This window comes from Thalassophryne amazonica, chromosome 8, assembly GCF_902500255.1.
Source record: "Thalassophryne amazonica chromosome 8, fThaAma1.1, whole genome shotgun sequence".
NCBI lineage: Eukaryota > Metazoa > Chordata > Actinopteri > Batrachoidiformes > Batrachoididae > Thalassophryne > Thalassophryne amazonica.
Genome location: NC_047110.1, coordinates 45,123,809 through 45,144,721, shown reverse-complemented (window position 1 = coordinate 45,144,721; position 20,913 = coordinate 45,123,809). Strand labels below are relative to the sequence as shown.

At 41.6% G+C, this 20,913-nt stretch overlaps 1 protein-coding gene and 1 long non-coding RNA gene across 2 annotated transcripts in view; one reads left to right on the top strand and one right to left on the bottom strand.

The window, feature by feature from the left end:
- Window positions 1-20,913, bottom strand: part of LOC117515510 (A disintegrin and metalloproteinase with thrombospondin motifs 20) — a 387,004-nt gene that overhangs the window by 87,709 nt on the left and 278,382 nt on the right. Inside the window, exons 21-26 of the mRNA XM_034176092.1 lie at window positions 16,515-16,679; window positions 16,044-16,214; window positions 14,206-14,325; window positions 11,311-11,418; window positions 2,625-2,789; window positions 2,078-2,347 (exon numbers count right to left, since the gene is read on the bottom strand). Of these exons, the coding sequence (XP_034031983.1) occupies window positions 2,078-2,347; window positions 2,625-2,789; window positions 11,311-11,418; window positions 14,206-14,325; window positions 16,044-16,214; window positions 16,515-16,679 (999 nt within the window). The remainder of the gene's footprint in view (window positions 1-2,077; window positions 2,348-2,624; window positions 2,790-11,310; window positions 11,419-14,205; window positions 14,326-16,043; window positions 16,215-16,514; window positions 16,680-20,913) is intronic.
- Window positions 6,175-19,043, top strand: LOC117515512. The gene is made up of 3 exons (XR_004562175.1): window positions 6,175-6,184; window positions 6,840-6,843; window positions 18,937-19,043. It is a non-coding gene; the product is annotated as an uncharacterized LOC117515512 (long non-coding RNA).

Genomic DNA, 20,913 nt, shown 5'->3' with positions numbered 1-20,913 from the left:
TCAGTCGCTCCATGAGGAGTCGTAACATCCGATCGGTTAGCGGCTCTGTGAAGCGTCATAACATCCGATCGGTTAGTGGCTCCATGCGGTGTCACAATGGAACAATCAGTCTCTCCGTGAAGTGTCATAACATCCGATCGGTTAGCGGCTCCGTGCAGTGTCACAACGGATCAATCAGTCGCTCCATGAGGCGTCATAACATCCAATCGGTTACCGGCTCTGTGTGGTGTCACAACAGATCAATCAGTCGCTCTGTGCGGTGTCATAACATCCGATCTGTTAGCGGCTCTGTGCGGTGTCACAACGGATCACTCAGTCTCTCTGTGAGGCATCATAACATCCGATCGGTTAGCAGCTCCGTGCGGTGTGACAGTGGATCAATCAGTCACTCCGTGAGTCGTCATAACATCTGATCGGTTAGCTGCTCTGTGCAGTGTCACAACAGATCAATCAGTCACTCTGTGAGGCGTCATAACAACAGATCTGTTAAGCCTGGTTCACATGGCAAGATAATTAGGCCGATATCGGACCCGATCTTCTCCTTCCGATAATCTTAAGGATGCCCCGACAATCGTGATGATGCTAAATATAATCTCATCAGATATTCCTCCCATGTGTGGTGTGCTAAGAGCACTCTGATCTGCTCGGAAGGACGTGAGGAGCTAAATGTGATGTGCAGCCAATCAGAAAGTGAGGTGTCTGACCTGGGAATGTTCGTGTGTGAAATCTGTTCATGTGTGTTGTTTTTACCGTGTGGCTGATACCACACACTGTTCAACCAAACCTGTCAGATCTATGATTTTTTATCTCCAGGTGTGTGATCTCTCAGGTTTTGGAAACCAACAGACAATTTTAAAATCCTGTGGTCGACAACACTGTGATATAACCGGTCGCCATCTTTTTTTTTCTTTTTTTTTACACAAATGAAAAAAATGACATATTTTACAAAAGCACATTTATTTGTAAACACCAACACATGTTACATTGTATTGGGTTTTACATAGAATGAATTAGTCAACCAATCAGTATGAGCGGAGGTTAAATTTACCCATAATCCCTTTGGGCACCTGTGTGTTAATGTTCAAATCTTCAGAATTAACAGATACATGTTATATATCCACTTTATCCACTTTGTACATTTTAAGAGTTTACATTAATGTAGTTATTCTATCTGGAATAATTTCATTTATAAATCAAAACCATAAGTCAAACCTGCTTCCCATTTTAAGACCTCTGCTTCATCGATGGGCCATTATGTAACTTGTTACACATAGTTATGATTTTTATTATTATTATTATTATTATTATTATTATTATTATTATGGCAGTTTGGTAGCCGGCCCTTTCTGCTGAGGGCAGAGTTGAGCTCAGCTCCTCTTAGCTATCTCACTGCTGTGAAATACATAGCAGACTGGAGCAAAAAGGATTATAAATGTTTTTCAACGTTACTCGTTATGTAAAAAAAAAACATGTTAGCGGTCTAACAGTTATCGGAACTCAACACCAAATTCAAGTAGGTGGTTTTTCAAAATCTCTTGTCAAGAAACAAACCAAATGACAAAATAATCAGGACTGAAACATTACCTCCTTGGTGGAGGTAATGAAAAAAAGAAAAGGTCCAGATCTGCCCCAAGCTTTATGAGAGGGAAACCAGCCTTGTTTTGATTACACACCAATAGTGTACTAAAAGTCAGTGTGCACTGACACACTATAAATGAACACTTTCCAGCAGTTAGAGTGTCTTGCAGTTTGTCTCTTGCTGTTTGTGAAGTCCTTTACCATGTATGGTTCTAAACCCTGGAAAATCAAAACATTTACTATCTCAACCCGCATGTTCATGTGTTCACAAGAATGTGTGCGCGCACACACGTTCATGTCTCCAGGACACCACACCATCACACACACAGTCCTACAAAGACTGGCTGAACATTAAATATTCAGTCCTGTGCCAAAGAATATCAATCAGCCTGTAGCAAAAGAGGCTCACATATGGTGAGCGATTAACAAAATTTCTCTCTTTAATCACTTTACCACAGGACAAAACACTTAATCCCAACAGATCACATGGTGAACATACTGCGCCCCATGGTCCCGTCCTCCACTGGTTGTCTTCTGATGGAACATTCCAGCTGCTGTGCCCCGGATGGTGTCCAGGGTCCTGTGGATATCCATAGGGCTGGTCATTGATGCGCTGACGGTGGTTGATGGGGGAGCAGGGTGCAGAAGTGCACTCCTGTTCTGCTGCAGGCCTCTTGTCCAGGTCACAGAAAGACTGGTCCACTGGCTGGTGGTAGTTAGAGCAGACCACCTGTCTGGTGCTTCTTCCCATGCCACACGTCACTGAACACTGAACACAGGGGAGAGAAAACAAACATCATAAGCACTTTAATTGGCCGTAAAAGGTGAGGTGACATAAAGAGTCAATCAAATGTGTTCATGCAGACAAGACTTTGCATTCTACTGTGTCTGGCAGTCTTAATGTTCACAAATCAAGATTTAACTGAGATCATATAAACAAACGCTCATTTTGTTTCAAGGTAATTTTTCAATTTGTGGAAAGAGTGATTAGTGCATAGTGGAAAACATCTGCATTGATTGGACACAGTGTTGGATGGTTTACTCACAGGAGACCACTCCCCCACACGCCACTGGCCGCAGGGGCTGAAGCAGTCGGATGACTGTTGGGGGCGGGTCAGATGGGCACAGTATGATTCATCAGCCACTCCCCCGAGGGCATCACGGCAGCTGACATAACGTTCTTGCTTTCCTTTGCCGCAAGACACTGAGCACTGGGAGACATGCACATACACAAAATGCTAAACCAAACATAAGACTTAAAATTTGATTCAGTGAACACGAGCATAATGTGTTGATTAAACGGATTCAATCAAGTGAAGTCTGATTCAAACTTATCAATGACAGCAGTTTAAAAATATGTCATGTACCAAACAAAACTTTGCTGAAATATGCGAGCTACGTTCTAAATGTTTTGCACAGCTGAAAAGCATGTATCTGCAGACATGCGCAAAACATCACCAACACAAATGTCATTTTAACAGCAGTGCTCTAAGAGCACAATGTCCCCTGCTGGCAAATGCTGCTTTGGTATAACTACTTGCTACATTCTGATAACGTTTCAAGGTGTGTGACGGTTGATTTCAGAATACAGACACAAACTCATGAAACTGGCAGTGTCTAGATTTCTTAATCAAGGGCAATAACTCTGTCACAGTGTGTCACTGTACAGTATGGCATTATGTGTATTACAACCTATAATGAGGAATTGTACCATGTTTCCTAAAATTCCCACTAAAAACAAAATGTGAGAGGAGTTAATTTCAGAAAGCAGGCACCCACTCATAAAATTGACAGAGCCTAGAGTCATTAATTAAGGGCCATAACTCTGATTAAATGGGCCCAACTCAAACAATACGAAAACATTAACAACTTATAACAAGGACATGCACCAAGTTTCACAAAGTTCCAACTAAAAATGAGAGAGGACTTAATTTCAGAATGCTGGCTCCCACTCATGAGACTGGCAGTATCTAGGTTTGTTAATCAATGACCATAACTCTGGCAAAATGTGTCATCCTTGTACAATATGACATTATGTATATTACCAATCGATAACAAGGAATTGTATCATGTTTTCTAAAATTCACTCTAAAAATAAATGTGAGAGGAGTGTATTTCAGAATACAGACACCAACCCATGAAACTGGCAGTGTCTAGGTTTGTTAATCAAGACCATAACGCTGCCAAAATGTGTCATCTTTGTACAATATGATATTATGTGTATTACCAACCTATAACAAGGAATTGTACCATGTTTTCTGAAATTCACACTAAAAATAAATGTGAGAGGAGTGTATTTCAGAATAGAGACCCCAACCCATGAAACTGGCAGTGTCTAGGTTTGTTAATCAAGACCATAACGCTGCCAAAATGTGTCATCTTTGTACAATATGATATTATGTGTATTACCAACCTATAACAAGGAATTGTACCATGTTTTCTGAAATTCACACTAAAAATAAATGTGAGAGGAGTTAATTTCAGAATGCAGGCACCCACTCATAAAATTGACAGAGCCTAGAGTCATTAATTAAGGGCCATAACTCTGATTAAATGGGCCCAACTCAAACAATACGAAAACATTAACAACTTATAACAAGGACATGCACCAAGTTTCACAAAGTTCCAACTAAAAATGAGAGAGGACTTAATTTCAGAATGCTGGCTCCCACTCATGAGACTGGCAGTATCTAGGTTTGTTAATCAATGACCATAACTCTGGCAAAATGTGTCATCCTTGTACAATATGACATTATGTATATTACCAATCGATAACAAGGAATTGTATCATGTTTTCTAAAATTCACTCTAAAAATAAATGTGAGAGGAGTGTATTTCAGAATACAGACACCAACCCATGAAACTGGCAGTGTCTAGGTTTGTTAATCAAGACCATAACGCTGCCAAAATGTGTCATCTTTGTACAATATGATATTATGTGTATTACCAACCTATAACAAGGAATTGTACCATGTTTTCTGAAATTCACACTAAAAATAAATGTGAGAGGAGTGTATTTCAGAATAGAGACCCCAACCCATGAAACTGGCAGTGTCTAGGTTTGTTAATCAAGACCATAACGCTGCCAAAATGTGTCATCTTTGTACAATATGATATTATGTGTATTACCAACCTATAACAAGGAATTGTACCATGTTTTCTGAAATTCACACTAAAAATAAATGTGAGAGGAGTGTATTTCAGAATAGAGACCCCAACCCATGAAACTGGCAGTGTCTAGGTTTGTTAATCAAGGCCATAACGCTGCCAAAATGTGTCATCCTTGTACAATATAACATTATGTGTATTACTAACCTATCACGAGCAATTGTACCATGTTTCCAAAAAATTCACACTAAAAAATAAATGTGAGAGTTTATTTCAGAATACAGACACCAACCCATGAAACTGGCAGTGACTAGATTTGTTAATCAAGGCCATAACGTTGCCAAAATGTGTCATCCTTGTACAATATGACATTATGTGTATTACGAACCTATAATGAGGAATTGTACCACGTTTCTTAAAATTCTCACAAAAAAATGTGAGAGGAGTTTATTTCAGAATGCAGGCACCCACTCATGAAACTGACTGGCCATATCGCTGGTTAAATGGGCCCAACTCAAACAATACAATAATATAAACAACTTATAACAAGGACTTGCACCAAGTTTCACAAGATTCCTCCTAAAAATGAGAGAGGAGTTAATTTCAGAATGCCCACTCATAAAACTGATGGAGTCTAGATTTGTTCATCAAGAGCCATACAGACGGAAATCGACATAATCCCGCTTTGGGCCTTCAGACAACGGGGGATTAAAAGCTAGAATGGACACTCAGAGAGGACAATACCTGCATCTTACGTGTTTCAGACAAATTCATGAAAATTATTTCTCTGTGTTTAAGTGATATCATAATATATGGTTCTGTGTGAACTTGACATTATTACGATTATGTCTAAAACTGAACTGGAAGATTCCAGATGACCCCACTCACGTCATGAATCAGGAATTTGCTATGCTACCCTCGGGTAGACGATTCAATTTGCCAAACTGTAGACTGAATAAATATAAGAACTAAACAGCAACAAATATTGGTGTTTTTTTATTATTTATTGTCCATTATCTTATGTATGTGGCTTCCTACAGCCTTGTTTGCTGCTGCTGTTTAATTTTTACCCCCACCCCTTGTGCTATGTTCATTGGGCTGAGCTGTAACTATGTTGTGTCAATGTCTATGTTCCAGATGATGCAGTGGAGTTTATATACACGTTTCTACTTATGTGTTTACTTTCACATAGGGTGTAAGCTATTGTATGTTTGTGGTGCAGTAACTGGAGACTAAAATTAATTTCCCCTTTGGGGGCAATAAAGTATACTGTATCTTATCCATATCTTTATCTTATCTCATGTTGTTTTAAACACATCATCCTTTACTGACACACAAGCCTTGCATCGTGTTTCATTCATATGGCCTTCAAACTGTTTGAGTTAAACAGTAATGACTTCCATTTTAACTTTTCAAGGTCACCCAAAGTAAGATATCATGTGACCAAAATAAAGGTGATATATGACTTCAACATTGGACAAGACTTGGACCTTGGCCTGTGACCTTGATTTTAACAGATTTATTTATGTATTCAGTCATTCATTCATTCATTCATTCATTACAGTTGAATTCTCCTTAGCTGGCTCTCAATAATTCCACCAAGTTTGACCCAAATTAGAGTAAAACACTGAGTTGTTTTGTTGACACACAGAGGCATGACATTGACCCTATGTGTCTTTTTGCAAGGAATGTTTTCACAGTTTTTGCTCTATGGCAAGATGCATTATCATCTTGAAAAATGATTTCATCATCCCCAAACATCCTTTCAATTGATGGGATAAGAAAAGTGTCCAAAATATCAATGTAAACTTGTGCATTTATTGATGATGTAATGACAGCCATCTCCCCAGTGCCTTTACCTGACATGCAGCCCCATATCATCAATGACTGTGGAAATTTACATGTTCTCTTCAGGCAGTCATCTTTATAAATCTCATTGGAACGACACCAAACAAAAGTTCCAGCATCATCACCTTGCCCAATGCAGATTTGAGATTCATCACTGAATATGACTTTCATCCAGTCATCCACAGTCCACGAATGCTTTTCCTTAGCCCATTGTAACCTTGTTTTTTTCTGTTTAGGTGTTAATGATGGCTTTCGTTTAACTTTTCTGTATGTAAATCCCATTTCCTTTAGGCGATTTCTTAAAGTTCGGTCACAGACGTTGACTCCAGTTTCCTCCCATTCGTTCCTCATTTGTTTTGTTGTGCATTTTCGATTTTTGCGACATATTGCTTTAAGTTTTCTGTCTTGACGCTTTGAATTCTTCCTTGGTCTGCCAGTATGTTTGCCTTTAACAACCTTCCCATGTTGTTTGTATTTGGTCCAGAGTTTAGACACAGCTGACTGTGAACAACCAACATCTTTTGCAACATTGCGTGATGATTTATCCTCTTTTAAGAGTTTGATAATCCTCTCCTTTGTTTCAACTGACATCTCTCGTGTTGGAGCCATGATTCATGTCAGTCCATTTGGTGCAACAGCTCTCCAAGGTGTGATCACTCCTTTTTACATGCAGACTAACGAGCAGATCTGATTTGATGCAGGTGTTAGTTTTGGGGATGAAAATTTACAGGGTGATTCCATAATTTATTCCTCAGAATTGAGTGAGTCCATATTTTTTTTCCTCTGCTTGGTCTAAAAAAGTAACTGTTACTGACTGCCACATTTTTTTTCTTGATTTCTTATAGTGTTTCTTAAAGCCAGAAAGTTGCCATTTGAAATGACTTTAGTTTTGTGTCATGTCTGTGATCTGCTTTTTTCCTACAAAATTAAACAACTGAATGAACATCCTCCAATGCCGGTGATTCCATAATTTTTGCCAGGGATTGTAGATGTGGTGAGGGAGACAACAAGAAAGGTACTGGGATGAACATTTGGACAGAACAAGAAAGACAGAGATTTGGTGGTGGAATGAAGATGACAATGAAACTATAAAGAGACAGAGGTTGGTGATAAAGAACTGGGATAGTCAGCAAAATGACGAAAGTAGGCAGGTGTACAAGAAGATGCAGCATAATGTTAAAAGAGAAGTGTCAAAGGCTAAGGAAAGGACAAATGTGAGCTCTTCATGAAGTTGAATACTAATGAAGGCCAGACAAAGAAATCAAGCTGGAATGGATGTGCAGCAGTTTAAAGTGATAGAGGATGCAGAGGGAAATGTGCTAACAAGCGATGAGAGTTTGTTGAGAAGGTGGAGAGAATATTTTGAGGACCTGATGAATGAAGAAAATGAGAAAGCTGGATGATGTGGAGACAGTAAATCAGGAAGGGAAACAAATTAGTAAGGATGAAGTAAGGACAGCTGGGAAGGAGGTGAGGAGTGTAAAGACAGTTTGTCCAGATGACATAATGGAGGCATGGAAATGCTTGGGAAGGATGGCAGTGGAGTTTTTAAACTGATTAATAAATGAAATCTTGGAAAGTGAGAGCATGCCTGAGGAGTGGAGAAGAAATGTACTGGTTCCAATTTTAAAGAACAAGGGTTATGTGCAGAATTGCAGTAACTACAGAGGCATAAAGCTGATCAGCCACAGCATAACATTAGTGAAACAAGAAGTGGAAGCTAAGGTTTGAAACGAGGTGATGACGTGCGAGCAGCAATATTGTTTCATACTGAAAAAGAACACTGCAGATGCAATGCATGGTTTGCATTGTGTGCTTGTGGATTTAGTGAAAGCTTATGACAGGGTGCCAAGAGGAGAATTCTTGTGTGAGGAAATCTTGAGTGACATAGAATTATGTTTGCCTGGTGCAGGATATCTACAAGGAAAGTGTGACAGAGGTGGTATGCACCATACAAATTTCAGAAGCATTATAAAGTGGAGGTGGGATTTCATCAAGGGTTGGCTCTGAGCCCTTTCTTGTTTGCAATGGTGATGGACAGGTTGATGGACAAGATTAGGTCTCCATGAACTATGATGTTTGCAGTTGACACTGTTATTTGTTGTGAGAGAAGAGAGCAGGTTGAAACGAGCTTGGAAATGTGGAGATATGCTCAGCACAGAATAGGAATGAAAGTCAGTAGGAGCAAGGTGGAGTACTATACGTATGAATGAGGGGGAAAACGGTGGAATAGTGCAGTTGCAAGGGTGGTGCAAGATGGTGAAGGTATATGTGTTGGATTTGAGGATGACAGCACAGGCAAGAAGAGAAGCAAGATTTGGACATATGCAGAGGAGCCACCCGGGGGTATAGGAGGTATAGAGGAGAAGGATACTGAGGATGGAGCTGCCAGACAGGAGGAGAAGAGGGAGATCAAAGAGGAGGTTTATGGATGTGGTGGTGGACAACATGCAGATGGTGAATGATCTGCTGTGGTGACCCCTAATAGAAGAAGAAGGCCACCACTCAAGGCCAGCATAAGTCTCAGTCACAATCAGAACCTGCTCTCCTGGCTGAACAAGTCTCATCTCCACCCACCCTGACATGATTGATAAAATTTGATATCTTGTATTTTAAAAGATTTTAAGTGAATACATTGCGCACATTTGCCCTCACTTGTGTCCTCAATTAAAATAACATGTAACTTTATTGATTCCCTAAGAAAAAATAAAATTTTAGCAGAGAAAAAAGAGCTTGAAACTATAAATATAAACAATGACCATAACTTGTTGATAATCTTAAGGTGTGCCTCAGGCATCTCATGGGGATATCATAGTCTAAGAGAATGAATACCTAATGCAATCAAATATCAAATACAGGTGAGTAACTCACCCATATTAATGACACTCAAAATTCTGCTATTTCTCATAATACATGAGTGTCGACCTGTGCATGTGGTGCGTGTATTTGTCTTAAAGACCACACTGGCACTAGCCCCATGACATGCAAGCTTACACCATCTTTCAGACTGACAGACGATGTTCAGTTCAGAGACTGAAGACGTGTTTAGATGAAATCTGGTTTTCATTTGCAATGAGTAACAATGCAATGTATCAGAGAGACAGAGGGGCCTCTCAGCACAGCCCGTGAAGCCTGTGTGTGTGTGTGTGTGTGTGTGTGTGTGTGTGTGTGTGTGTGTGTGTGTGTGTGTGTGTGTGTGTGTGTGTGTGTGTGTGTGTGTGTGTGTGTGTGTGTGTGTTGTATTTCTGTACACAAGCGTGGGCACAATAAGTAATACCAAATACTCCATGTAACATAAAACTCAATGAAATCTAATAAGTTAACTTAATATGTTTGCATGCATACACAGATGGCATCCAAACTGGAGAGCAGTGAGTACAGTTCTATGACACACACATACACAGAAACAGACATAACGTTTGTGGCATTCATCGGATTTTATAAATCGGGAATCGTGTCATTACAACCACGATACATTTGAATTGGTCTAAATATGGCTGTCTCTGTAAATGTTGAAGTTTTTTTACTCTGCCCTTCAACATGTTCAAAAACTATATTACTTTTTAACTTTAGTATCTTCTGACTGCATTAATATTAAAATAATTGACAACAGTACCCACTTTAAAAGGTACTAGCATGTTGCCCGTGGGGATCCATGGGCTCTAGATTCTGTAGTGTTTATAAAATAGATAGCTGACATTTTTCAAGGGTGGTAATAAATTATGCAAAGTTTCTATAATGAGTTGGAATGGGGTGTGAGTCCAGAATGTTTTAGAATTTTAGACCTCAACAGTTTTTAGAGGAAGAACTTAACCCTTTTATTTCCTGTTAATTACATAATTGTTAAATGTTAATTTACTGTCATAATGTATTTATAAATTGTTTAGGCTCTTGTTATCATATACACCATTATTATTATTATTATTATTATTATTATTATTATTATTATTATTATTATTATTATTTTATTATTAATATTATTATTATTTGCCTCTATTTTGCCATTTGATTTATAAATGGACCACAATTGAAATAAGTGTTTTTACTTTCTTCTAACATGTATTTTTAACGTATTTACATTTATATTACGTACTTACATTGAACTATTTATCAACGTCCATTGTTCAGTGTTGTTAGCTAATATCTGTAGTTTCTCCAAAAATATTAGTCCTATTCCATTTTGGCAGCGTTCATCCTTGACCCAAAATGTATAACCATACCAAAAGGCAAATGTCAGCTCTCCACTGTTTCTCCGTGATTGAATGTAGGTATATATATATATACACACACACACACATTCCGTTTTGCGGCACACACACATTCCGTTGAAGCATACCAAACAGCAAATGTCAGCTCTCCTCAGTTTGTCTATGATCGAAGTTACACACAAGGATGCACACACCCATAAATGCACGCCTGCATACACCTATACAGAGGCCACTTAGCTTTTAATATATAGATGATTTACTGCCCCTTGCTGGAATGGTGTGCAAGACCAGAATTTAATTTTTAACGTCCATTGTTCAGTGTTGTTAGCTAATATTCCTAATTTATCAAAAAATATTAGTCCTATCAACTTTCTGTTTTTGTGGCGTTCATGCTTGAACAAAAATACACAAGCGCACCAAATGGCAAACGTCAGCGCTCCCCAGTTTCTCCGTGATTGAAGCCATACACAGGCATGCACACATGCACATAGAGGCCACTTGGCGATTAATATAAAGATACTTAGACAGTGGAATGTGCTGTGATAGAGCCAATAAACAGTCTTCTTACAGCAGTCCAGGAGCCGTATCTCCACTGACTCAAGAACTGAGCAGACTTGTCAGGATGAGGTGTGCTTTGTGCAGGTGATGCCCATGGACATGCTGGCATTTCACAGTCCTACAAAACACACACACACACACACACACACACACACACACACACACACACACACACACACACACACACACACACACACACACACACACACACACACACAATGTTATGAAATTATTGTCAGACAAAAATCAATGACATGAAGCAATGGATGTTTATGAGCAATTATTTTGGATGTGACAATGCAATACACGTTATGGTTTATCAATATAAAATGCTGCATAAATTGGGGTCCGGGGTCCTTTGCTAAGGGCTATCCGGTCCCTGTACGACTGAAGCAGGAGCTTGGTTCGCATTGCCGGTAGTAAGTCAAACCTGTTTCCAGTGCACGTTGGCCTCCGCCAGGGCTGCCCTTTGTCACCGGTTCTGTTCATTATTTTTATGGACAGAATTTCTAGGTGCAGCCAGGGTGTAGAGGGGGTTCTGGTTTGGGAACCACAGAATCTCGTCTCTGCTGTTTGCGGACGATGTGGTTCTGTTGGCTTCGTCAAATCAGGACCTTCAGCGTGCACTGGGGTGGTTTGCAGCCGAGTGTGAAGCGTCCAAATGAAAATCTGCACCTCCAAATCCGAGGCCATGGTTCTCGACCGGAAAATGGTGCTTTGCCCTCTTCAGGTCGGTGGAGTGTCCTTGCCTCAAGTGGAGGAGTTTAAGTATCTCGGGGTCTTGTTCACGAGTGAGGGACGGATGGAGCGTGAGATCGATAGACGGATTGGTACAGCGTCTGCAGTGATGCGGTCGCTGTATCAGACCGTCGTGGTGAAGAGAGAGCCGAGTAGGGGGTCAAAGCTCTCGATCGATCTACGTTCCGATCCTCAGCTATGGTCATGAGATTTGGCTCATGACTGAAAGAATGAGGTCGTGAGTACAAGCGGCCGAGATGAGTTTCCTCCGCAGGGTGGCTGGGCGCTCCCTTAGAGATAGGGTGAGGAGCTCGGTCACTCGGGAGGAGCTCAGAGTCGAGCTGCTGCTTCTCCACGTTGAAATGAGTCAGTTGAGGTGGCTCGGGCATCTTTTCCGGATGCCCCCTGGACGCCTCGCTGGAGAGGTGTTCCGGGCACATCCCACTGGGAGGAGGCCCCGGGGAAAACCCAGGACACGCTGGAGGGACTACATCTCTCGGCTGGCTTGGGAACGCCTTGGGGTTCCCCCAGAGGAGCTAGGGGAGGTGTGTGTGGATCGGGAGGTCTGGGTGGCTTTGCTTGAGCTGCTGCCCCCGTGACCCGACTCCGGATAAAGAGGAAGAAAATGGATGGATGGATGGATGGATGCATAAATTAAACAAAGTCAAACATATTTGCATTTGGTGATTAGTAAACTAGGATTAGGTGATTACTAGGCTGGCATTAGATGATTAGTAAACATATTAAGATGTGTTCCCAATCTGGGCAACTGTCATTAAAGAATCTGTGATGTTACCCAGTCTTAAATACTCCACCTTTTAGGAAACTGAGATATAGGCAGAAAAAAAACTATTACTCAATTTTTATCAAACATCCCACAAGGGAATTTCCAGCCATTGATCAAAGACATTATCATATCTGTCATACTTATTAAAAGCAGAATTATTACATTACTTACATTATTCACACAATAAAATGTTGATGTATTTTTATATGATGGTTAAAAGAAGACAACAAAAATTTTGAATATATATTTAGTGCACAAGTTTTAAATAATTTTAGATTTGCTGAAATCAACACATTGTCAAAATCATCCAAACATACACACATACATGCATACATACATACATACATTTGCCTAGCCCTCTCATTCCAGTTAAGAGTCACAGGGGGGCTGGAGCCGATCCAGTGGTTATTGGGTGAGAGGCAGGGTCCACACATGACAGGCTGCCAGTATATTTTAGGGTTGATACACACAGACAAACACAAATTCACACTCTCACTCACACATACATCAATTTTGAGCAAAGGTCTCAAACTTTCTTTGCAACCATCCACTGCATCAGTGAAATCACCTGGCAAAGCGGGTGGTTGCAAAGAAAACCTGCACCCTCTTGGCCCTTTCTGCAATCAGTTTGAGACCTCTGATTTAGAGTTACCAATTCCCCTAATCTGCATGTCTTTAGAAGTGGGAAAAAGCCAGGGCACAGGGAGGGAACCCACACAAATATGGGGACAACATGCAAACACCACGCAGAAAGAACCAGGTCGGAAGCAAACTCCGGACCTTCTCTCTTTGAGGCAACAGTGCAAACCACTTATCCACCATACAAGTTAAGACACCAAATGTCTTAACTTGCCAAGATCTCTAACTTTCTATTAGTGAGCATGATTGCCTGCAGTTGGTAGCTTTTCTGTGCTAACCACTAAACCACCATGCCATTCGTCACTGTCTATAGTCAAGTGAATTTTACATTAGCATGGACTGGGAGGCTGCAGTGAAAGAAAGAAGGCACCTTCCACCTCAATTGAAGTTTGATTTGACCACAGGGTCAAAGGTTTCTGCCCAGATGAATCAAATATTGAGTTGTTACCCACAATGACCAGATGTTTGTATGTTTGGAGGTGTAAACCCCAACAACACTGTACCAGCTGTAACGTTTTGACACTGTTTTGCTCCCTGTGTAACCGATGCAGTGCACAAACTGGATGGAATAATGAAGGAGGAGAACTACTTCAGAATTCAGCAAATTCAAATTTAAATCCGGAACATAAATAGAGGAGGTCCATTGCTGAAGTAAGTGTTCTGTGAGTGCACTTGACCACTGAACATTGATCACTTCAACAATTTGGACAGAATGAAATACGACTTCTTTTTTTTTCTTACCTGGCTATCTCTGGGCCTAGCTGCAGCATTGCACTCTCGATCATCTACTGTCTCACCATAGAGTCCGGACACACATCTCACAGCTCTCATCTGGTAGCCATGACCACAGGTTACCGCACACTGAAAGATAAAGTTTAAGTCAAGTGTACCACCCATAAAAAGAAAAAAAGAAATATGTACAAGTAAGAAAACATTAATAGTCCTTGTGGTCAGACATTTACATCTACAGTACTTATCATGGACATACGTGTCCTGGCAACATTGGGCTTTAAATAATTTCTTTAGCTGTTCTTTTTCTGAGCAGAATGTTTGTGCAACATACATCTTTAATTTAAAAACAAGAATTTGGTGCAGAGACTGTCCAGATCCACACTGGGATCTGGTACGTGCTTTATGCCAGATACCCTTCCTGTTGTGGGTGTGATGGCTCAGTGGTTAGAGCACCTACGTTACGTATGGAAGTTTAGAGTCACTGTTTAAACCCCCTGTCCACATGCATCCTGTTAGGTTGCGTCTGGCTTCCCAATAGAAAAAAATTGCAAAATAGCAAACACATGAGATAATCACCAACCCATATGCAACCCATCTGCAAGCATACATGATCATCATGGAGCGTGATGCCCACCATCTGGAGTGTCGGGATTGAGAATAAAATTTTGGATGGTGCAAAATTTTGATGCCAATAGAAATCATTGGGAATTCAACTGGGTCACCGGCAAGCTGATGTCATTAGATTTATACCAGACATTGATGCAGATCTGTACCCGAGCTGTTATCCTAAAGATCACCACGGCAGCAAAGCAAGCAGGCGGTGAAATATTCCATCCTGTGAATAGGTGTCACCAGTGGCAAGGTCACTGCCAGCTTCATCTTTACCCTGTTTTGCGGCTTCAGATGCAGATTGCTTCTCAATTTGTATCTGCAGCCCACCTGGAAACTGATGGAAACGTGGACACTAGGTTTTACTCTATGTACTTGCAATATTTGGATGAATGCCCTTCAACAAGTTTCACCTTGACCAGATGCTTGTGGTCGCCATCCAAACGTACCTAACAGGAATGTGGTCAGACTGCTCCAGTTACTGAGTGGCAAGTAGCTAGGACCGAATCCTGTTGTGAATGATCATCTCAAGTGCCTTGCCTAACACCTCGGTAGTTCTTGCAAATCACCCTTTCTTTTTCAGAGAACAGTAAGTTTTTTTTTTCCAGCTTGTTGAAATAATATTTGTCTGCCAAATCGAAGCAAAGATCACTTGGAATGCCAGAAGAACAGTGCCTCCAGCCTCTTTCAGGTGTTCAGCCCTGATACCTCAGATCACTGTAGCTTTCCCTACCTTCTTTCATCACCTTTGCAATCTCACAGAAATTTGGTGGTTTGCTCTCGACTGCTGGATCAGCCACAAGAACGCTGACACCAGTGTCAGAAAAAGAACAGCTAGTGTATGTAAACGTGTGATCACAACTGCATCTTAGACGAGACCTCAGCCAAGTTGAACTTAAAAAAAAATGCATGATTAAGACATCCATGCTGTATGAACAAAGACATATGCATACATGCATTCACAGGCCCAATTTAAACTAAGATATGATACAATCTGTCCATGTTTATATTGAACAAAATAGCAGAGACATGCCACGGGATATGTTTATTTGAACAGCAAATTATAATTACACAAGGAGATCCTCTGTAAATACACAGAAATATGTCTGTGGAGCCATTTGATCTACATGCATAAACTGGACTATTATTTTTTAAAGCCACACATTCATACACATATAATCTGCAGAGAAGTTGAACTATACTGGTGCATATACATCGTGTGAGGGTATGCGACTCACCGCTCCCCAGACGCCAACCTGCCAAGACGCACAGTCAGGCAGCTTGCAACTCCCCACAGCAGAAGGTTTACTGGATGAGTCACAGAAATGGTCACTCAGCTTCTCGCCACTGGCTGCTGTACGACAGGACACCTCCCTGTGCCTCACCCCTTTCCCACAAGTCACCAGACACTGAGGAATGACAGAAGAATGACAGAATATGAAATTGATGACAAAATGTGTATGTGTGAGAACATCAATCTAACAATTGCAAAGGACCAAACAGGAATGCATCCCTAATAAAGTGCCAAGGCAAAGCAAAAGTTCCACAATTAATATTTCTTTCAATCTATGCCACAGAAGAAGAAACTGAGAATGCTTAGACGTATGTTTGGGGTTACAAAACTGGACAGAATTTATTTATTTATTAATGTGAAATTCCCTTCAGGGGTTGGCAAGTATCTTTTATCTGTAGGTCTGAGAAAATCTCACCTCTGTCCACTCACTGACAGTCCACTTTGGACAAGGCTGGTTGTTGCAGGTTTCTGTGACCACTCTCTGATATTCGCTGCACTCTCTGTCCACCAACCGTCTGCCCAGGTTGTTCATACAATAGGACTCTCTGGTACGGCTGCCACGCCCACATGTCTTGGAGCACTGGGAACAAAATATTTGTAAGCATGAATCTGGGACAATAACTGTGGCAAGTGGTCCCCCTTCAGAAATAAACAAAGGTGCTCAGGGTTGGGCTCTGGCTGGGCCACTTAAGGACATTCACAGAGTTGTCCTGAAGCCACTCCTTCAGGACAAGGACAAGGGGAGGTGATGGTCTAGTAGTTAAAATGTTGGGCTTGAGACCAGAGGATCCCCGTTTCAAATCCCAGCATGACTGAAAAATCACTAAGGACCCTTAGGCAAGGTCCTTAATCCCCTAGTTGCGCCCAGTGTGTAGAGAGTAACTTGTATGGGAGCACCCTCACATCGGGGTGAATGTGAGGCATTATTTGTAAAGCGCCTTGAGTGTCTGATGCAGATGGAAATGCGCTATATGAATGCAGTCCATTTACCATTTACTCCTTTGATATCTTGGCTGTGTACTTAGGGTCACTGTCCTGCTATAAGACGAACCGTCACCCCAGTCTGAGGTCAAGAGCACTCTGGAGGAGGTTTTCATCCAGGATGTCTTTGTACATTGCTGCATTCATCTTTCCTTCAATCCTGACTAGTCTCCCAGTTCCTGCTGCTGAAAAACATCCCCACAACATGATGCTGCCACCACCATGCTTCACTGTAGGGATGGTGTCTGGTTTCCTCCAAACATGACACCTGGCATTCACGCCAAAGAGTTCAATCTTTGTCTCAATCTTTGTCTCATCAGACGAGAATTTTGTTTCTTGTGGTTTAAGACTCCAAACTGCCTTTTACTAAGGAGCGGCTTCAGTCTGGCCACTCATCCATACAGGCCTGATTGATGGATTGCTGCAGAGATGGTTGTCCGTCTGGAAAGTTCTCCTCTCTCCACAGAGAAATGCTGGAGCTCTGACAGAGTGTCCATTGGGTTCTTGGTCACCTCCCTGACTAAGGCCCTTCTCCTCTGATTGCTCAGTTTAGAAGAGCGGCCATCTCTAGAAAGAGTGCTGATGAATACGAACTTCTTCCATTTATGGATAATGGAGGCCACTGTGCTCATTGAGACCTTCCAAGCAGCAGAAATGTTTCTCTACCCTTCTCCAGATTTGTGCTTTGAGACAGTCCTGTCTCAAAGGTCTACAGACAATTACTTTGACTTCATCAACTGTGTCAACTGTGGGACCTTATATGTAGACAGGTGTGTGTCTTTCCAAATCATGTCCAATCAACTAAATTTACCCCAGGTGGACAACAATTAAGCTGTTCAAACATCTCAAGGATGATCAGTGGAAACAGGATGCACGAGAGTTCAATTTTTAGCTTGATGGGAAAAGCTGTGAATACTTATGTACGTGTGATTTCTTAGTTTATTTTATTTTTGATAAATTTGCAAAAATCTCAAAAAACTGTTTCACATTGCCATTATGGAGTATTGTGTGTACAAATTTGAGGAAAAACATTTCACCCATTTTGGAATAAGATTGCAACATAACAAAATGGGGGAAAATGTAAGCACTTTCCAGATGAACTGTTTAACAGTTTGATGTCCATTAACTGGCTCAACCCTTTTTGTCCAGGGGCTGGTGTGGCCCACAGTGCCACAGCACCACCCAAGATTCTATATGTGGGGTCACAATCACATGGCAAAAACTCAATACATTTTGGCATGAAGAGAGATGGTCAATAGCGTCTGATAGTCAAAGCAAACATCAAAATTGGCAAGAAAGATGATTTAAAGTGTGGTATGGTTGCTGGTACCAACATGCTGGTTTGAGTATTTCATAAAATGTTAATTTAAAGAATTTTCAGACACATCCGTTTCTCAGATCTGAAGACAATATTCCAAAAAAGAAGTAGCACCAGAGAACTTCTCTGGGTGAAAATGCTTTGATAGCAGAGGCATTGAAGAATGCCCAGATAGGCACCAATAACACAGATAATCAGTCGTTACAAACAAGGTATGCAGAAGTACATGTCTAAAAAACAATAGATTAAACATTGTAGGAGATAGATGACAGCACCAGAAGATCACAAAGGGTGTCCTTCCTGTTAACTAAGAACACTAAAGAGAGACTAGACTGGGCAAGGGCTGGCCAAATTGGACAATTGGACATTGAAAATACTTTGCATGATCTGATGAATCTTGATTTCTGCTGTAAGATTCAGATGATAGTTTTAAATTTTGGCATGAAAGCAGATGGCACAGTGGATTAGTGGTTAGCACTGTTTTCTCATAGCAAGAAGGTTGTGGGATCACTTCCCATCTGGTCTTTTCTATGTGAAGTTTGCATATTGCCCCCGTGTTCACTTGGGTTCCCTCCAGGCGCTCCTGCTTGCTCCCACTTTTAAAGACATGCAGGTTAGATGAATTGGAAACTTTTAACTTGGCCGTAGGTGGGTCTGAATGTGTTTCTGTCTGTATGTGGCTCTGCAATGGACTGGCATGCTCTACAGGGTGTACCCTGCCTCACTGCTGGGATAGGCTCTGGTTGTCTGATGAACCTTGATTGGAGAAAGCAGGCATAGAACATGAATGAATGAGCATGAAAGCATCTTGCCTTGTATCAATATTTCAGGCTGGTAGTGATGGTCAACCGTATTTCATGCCATTTTGTAATGGCATCATGAAATGAAAATAAATCTATGGCTTGTGACACGGTCATGAAAATGCGACGCTTTTCGTTGCGGGGCACAAATGCATTTTGTGACAGGAGCATGAAATGCAGGGTGACACAGGGGGGCTGGTGGGTTAGGATAAGGGAGAGGCTTAGGCTATGGTTAGGGTTAGGGTTAGATATACTCACACTCACACACACACTCATCTGCAACCGCTTAGTCCAATCAAGGGTCATGGGGAGCTGGAGCCTATCCCAGCAGTCATAGAACGTGAGGTGGGGTACACCCAGGACAGGACCCCAGTCTGTCGCAGAGCCACAAAAAGACAAACAAACACATTCACACCCACTCGCACACGTATGGGCAATTTAAAGATTCCAACCCACCTAACCCGCATGTCTTTGGATGTGGGAGGAAACCAGAGCACCCGGAGGAAACCCACGCAAACACGGGGAGAACATGCAAACTCCACACAGAAAGGCCACAGGTGGGAATTGAACCAATGACCTTCTCGATGTGAGGCAACAGTGCTAACCACTAAGCCACCGTGCTGCCAGGGTTAGATATAGTAAAGTTAAAAAAAAAACATGTCACGAAAATGTGACTCATTTTGTGACGGGAACATGTAAAACGCATGAGACTGGGCTGTGATAGTATACTGACTGCAGCAAGTGACTGATGCTATCAAGTCAATTTTGACCAAAATCTCTTACAAATGTTCTTACAACTTGTTGAACCAATACCACAAAGAACTGAGGCAGTTATACCAATTCTGAAGACAGCAGGGGGACCAACCCAGTACATACAATTGATGAAATAGTCAAATAAAACCTTGACCCTTGACATAATATTTCATGGTTTTTCCCAACTAAAAGAACATTTCTTACACATATCACTTCCCACCTAAATCAACAACCCTGCTGACTTTGTTTTTTTTCCAGCTACTCCTCCTTCTTAGTCCAGTCCCCAGTAGTTGACGCTCCCCAGTTACTTCTGCTCACCATGTTCCTGTCTTAGCTGTCAGTCCCAGAGTGACTCAGTAACATTCCCAGACTTATCACCCACAGACATTCCTCAGGTTTATGGACAAACCATGTACAAGGCATGGTGCAACAGGTCCAAAAGAAAATGCAAACCATCCACTGAGAAGCCTTCCCTTAGTCAGCACTTGACCTGCTCAACCCAGAGGAAGCTGCAACCCTTGGGTAGCTAGATCCCACTCCAGAGGACACCGTGGCTGTGTCTTTGGTTCCTGGTTCCAAGATGGCCAAGGATTGTGCGCCTCACTTCACTTGCGGTTCCAAATCCCAACCCACCCAGCCACCATAACGATGACGCGACAGCTGCCGAGGGCTTGCCTGGCCAGCCTGATGATGATGCCACAGCTCCTGAGAGCTCACCTGGCCCCTGACAATGATGCCACAGATGATGTAACGGCCTCAGAGGGGTCGCCTGCCCCACCAACGACAATGCCACAACACCCAAGGGCACATCAGCCCACTATGATGACAAAGCCACAGTCCCCAAAGGTTCAATCGGCCATCCTGATGGTGACCGAACTACTCCCTGCCATAAGACTGTCAATATGCCCGATGAACTGACTGTGCCCTGTGTCATAGCTGAGATGCCCTCACAATACATGTGA